General features: G+C 38.2%; 1 protein-coding gene across 1 annotated transcript in view; it reads right to left on the bottom strand.

Annotated features, from left to right (window-relative positions):
• Nucleotides 1-199: 199 nt before the first annotated feature.
• LOC106877580 (CD2 antigen cytoplasmic tail-binding protein 2 homolog) overlaps nucleotides 200-3,896 on the bottom strand; it is a 9,341-nt gene continuing 5,644 nt past the window's right edge. The window contains exon 3 of the mRNA XM_014926521.2: nucleotides 200-958. Within this exon, the coding sequence (XP_014782007.2) occupies nucleotides 200-958 (759 nt within the window). The remainder of the gene's footprint in view (nucleotides 959-3,896) is intronic.

The following is a 3,896-nucleotide window of genomic DNA, read 5'->3' on the forward strand; positions in this document are numbered from 1 at the left end:
ATATATATATATACATATATATATATACATATATACACGACGCGCTTCTTTCAGTTTCCATCTACCAAATCCACTCACAAGGCTTTGGTCGGCCCGAAGCTATAATAGAAGACACTTACCCAAGGTGCCACGCAGTGGGACTGAACCCGGAACCATGTGGTTGGTAAGCTAGCTACTTACCACACAGCCACTCCTGCGCCTATATACATATATTTATGTATGTATGTATGTATGTAGCAAAATGAGAAACAGCCTTACCTTTTGAGGTTCCATTCTGATTATCAGCTGATTTGTCTGTAGACTTGGCATCACTGACTGTTGCCCTGGTTACATTATTGTCCTTATTATCAATTGTATCTGCAAACATATCCAACATGCTGTTGCTGTCCTCTGCCGATGTTGTTGTCTTTCCTGTCAACATGTCACCAACGTCAGCTGATGTAGTGGAGTCTTTCTTCAGAATATAGTTCAGTTTCTCAAAGGTCATCTCGTACACCTCCATCTGACCAGTGGAGAGCATATGGTCAGCGTAACCGGTCAACTCCAACATCTTCTCTTTGTTTTCCTCTTCCAGTTGCTGCTGTTGCTGTTGAATCTTCTTATTTTCTTCCCCTCCCTCTTCTGGTGACTCCTTTTCCTTCTCGTCGACCTCATTCTTTTTCCTTCCCATCTTTGTTTTCCACCTGTTGGCAGCGGAGGCCTTCTGCCTGCTCTTTACCCCTCCACCCAAACGCCGTATTGCTCTCAGCACAGTCTCACCTGGTAACATCAGTTTCACCATCTTCTCGTAGATCGAATTACTTTCAACACCCCCCCCAAATTCATACTCTTCCTCCTCCTCATCATCATCGTCATCATCATCATAACTCTTCCTTGCAGACGAATTCTGTTTACTCTGACTTGTGTGTTTCACATATTGCCAGTCAATGTTGTCGATCCAGTTGTCACGTATCTCATCCTGGAAATAAAATTAAAGAAATTAGTTTTGACAAAAACAACAGAATCCAGGCCAAAATGTCAGGTCAGTAATAAAATGGTTGAGCATCAAACAAATCACTTCATATGATTACATCACTTTATGCTCCAGGTTCACATCTCCATATAATCTGCCTGTCACTTACAGCAGGGGTTTTCAAACTGTGGTCCGCAAGGACAAGACAGCAAATACTTTTTCTGAGCAATTTGATTTTATATATGTTTTTTAATCGAAATCTTTTAATTGACAATAAACCTATTTGTTAAATACTGTTAAATAAAGAAATGTAAAAATATATGTTATTTTAAGCAAATATTTATGTATAAATTTCATAAGCATTTATAAGGGGGTCCCTAAGGTAAAGCCTGAAATATAAAGGGGTTCGCAAGTCAAAAAGTTTGAAAACCCCTGACTTACAGGATTTTGTTATAATCTGCCTGTCACTCACAGGATTTTGCTCTACTGCTTGGCATTCATGCTGGAAACTCCAATACAAACATTTCAGAGTGTTTGGGTATCAATCTGAGGTCATGTACCAAGAGGGATAAAAATCAAACACCCAGTCAACATCATGGCAGCGTTATACCCTCATACATCTTCTCACACTGCCTCAGACTCAACACAGAGGCCTACATCAAGTGCCTGGAGGAGGTAGTGCTGCCCTGGGTCAAGAGGGTGGCTGCGAGAAGACCCAATGTCTCGCAACAGGACTCTGTACCATGCCACACAAGCAGGAGAACCCAATCATGGTTGTCAGACAATTTCTGCGACCACACCACACCTAACATCTGGCCACCTAACTCCCCAGACTGCAACCCCCTTGATTATAATGTGTGGGGCACAGTTGAGCGATATACCAACAAAACTTCTTGTAACACCAAAGATGAACTGAAGGCAAGGATTATGGCAGCATTCACCAACTTAAACAAGGAAACCGTCCAGAAGAGTTGCAGGAGATTTCGAAGACCTCTGGAGGCCGTGATTGAAGCCAATGGCGATTTTATTGAATAAATTTAGTCTTTAGTATATCAAGATATTTTAATGTAATTTTGGTAAATATGTCTGTTAAAATGAGATGTCAGTGTTATTTTCATTTTTATGTAATTTAGAGAACAGCTTATTCACTGCACCCTGTATATACATACACACAGAGATATAGATTAATAAATGTATCATTTATTCAGTTATTCTTTGTGTATGTGTCTCTACGCATAACCACATATATAAATATTTGGCCTCTTCAATAACTAACATTAGTTTTGTAGAAATTTGACTAAAATAATCCCCTATCCCCCAAAATTCAATTTCTTTCTAACCTTACTATCAGTTAACTAATACAGGGACCAACTTCAATAATACCCCCTCTAACAGTTTCAATAAACTGGAATACAATTAAGGATTGTTACTTTTGTAGTGAAGTCATTTTGAGAGTTTTCAGCATGCATGCGCGGGTCGGAATCTTCTGGAAGGCCTACGGAAGTTCCCTCAAGATCATGTGCTTAAAACTTGCGGAAACAATTTCATCGCGTTTCTCGCTAGCATCTTTGACTCGAGGCGCAGCTGTTCAACATTGCAGAGAAGTGTTTTTTAGTAGCAGTTCACCTAGGCTCTTGTCCCGGACGCATGGGATTTGACCAGCTCTGTTTGCTGCTGGAGTTTCTGTGAAATTGTTTCTCACAAATGTTTAATCAACTCTAGTTTTGCTGTTTAATTACCAACTCATATCTTTGAGATGTTTCAAGTTATATATTTCAATTGTTGTTGACTGTCCTAATGAACATTTTTGTTATATGTTCGTGATAGAAGTCTATTTTGAATGTACCAAAATATATACCAAACAGAAGAGTGTTATATGTGTAAGGTTCTATTGATTATTGACTAAATATGTACATAAACAATAAAAAGTATTATTATTGTTTGAACGCTTTTCTTATTCCTGAATAAATATTGATGTAAGGAAATTGTGTAGCACCCACTCAGTGCAAGAATACACAAGCCAAAAATCCTACACTACCAATTCATACTAACACACACCATAATTTTCTATAACAATTTCTTCATTTTTAACCCTTTTGCATTTAAACTGGCCATATCCAGCCTAAATACTCCAATTGTTTTATATTCAAACTGGCCAAATCTAGTTTCTCACATCTAAGCAACAAACATGTCATTATAAAAATATAAACAAACACATCATCAAAATCTCAAAGCTACGAGATAATAGCATGATTAATTCAAGACAATGTGAATGAATAAGAATTACATTTGACAGAGTAATCTGAATGTTAAAGAGTCAAATTAGGGTCAACCCATGCATGACATTCCAGTTAGAGTCAGTTTCTCAAACATGGAAGGATGGGGGGAAGGACGGGGCAAGACAACAGGTTCTTTTACTCATTTACTTGTTTCAATCATTTGACTGTGGCCATGCTGAAGCATCGCCTTGAAGGGTTTTAGTTGAATAATTCGACCCCAGGGCTTATTTCTTTTTTTTTTAAAGCCTGGTACTAATTCCTTTGGTCTCTTTTGCTGAACTGCTAAGTTATTGGGGTGTAAACACACCAACACCGGTTGTCAAGCAGTGATGGGTGGGGGTGGGGGGTCACAGACACAAAGACACGAGCATGCTCATACACACACACACATGATGGGCTTTCAGTTTCTGTCTACTAAATTCACTTTGGTTGACCTGAGGTTATTGTAGAAGACAGTTGCCCAAGATGCCATGCAGTGGGATTGAACCTGGAACCATGTGATTGGAAAGTAAACTTCTTACCACACAGCCACAGACGTTAACTTTATCATTTTTAAATTGACTGTAGTATATATGTTTTTAGAATATTAAGTAATAATAGTTGAACATTATACATACATATATATATATATGTAAATATATAAAAACAAAAAGATAAAGAGAGCA

The sequence above is a fragment of the Octopus bimaculoides genome, chromosome 25, assembly GCF_001194135.2.
Source record: "Octopus bimaculoides isolate UCB-OBI-ISO-001 chromosome 25, ASM119413v2, whole genome shotgun sequence".
In the NCBI taxonomy this organism is placed as follows: domain Eukaryota; kingdom Metazoa; phylum Mollusca; class Cephalopoda; order Octopoda; family Octopodidae; genus Octopus; species Octopus bimaculoides.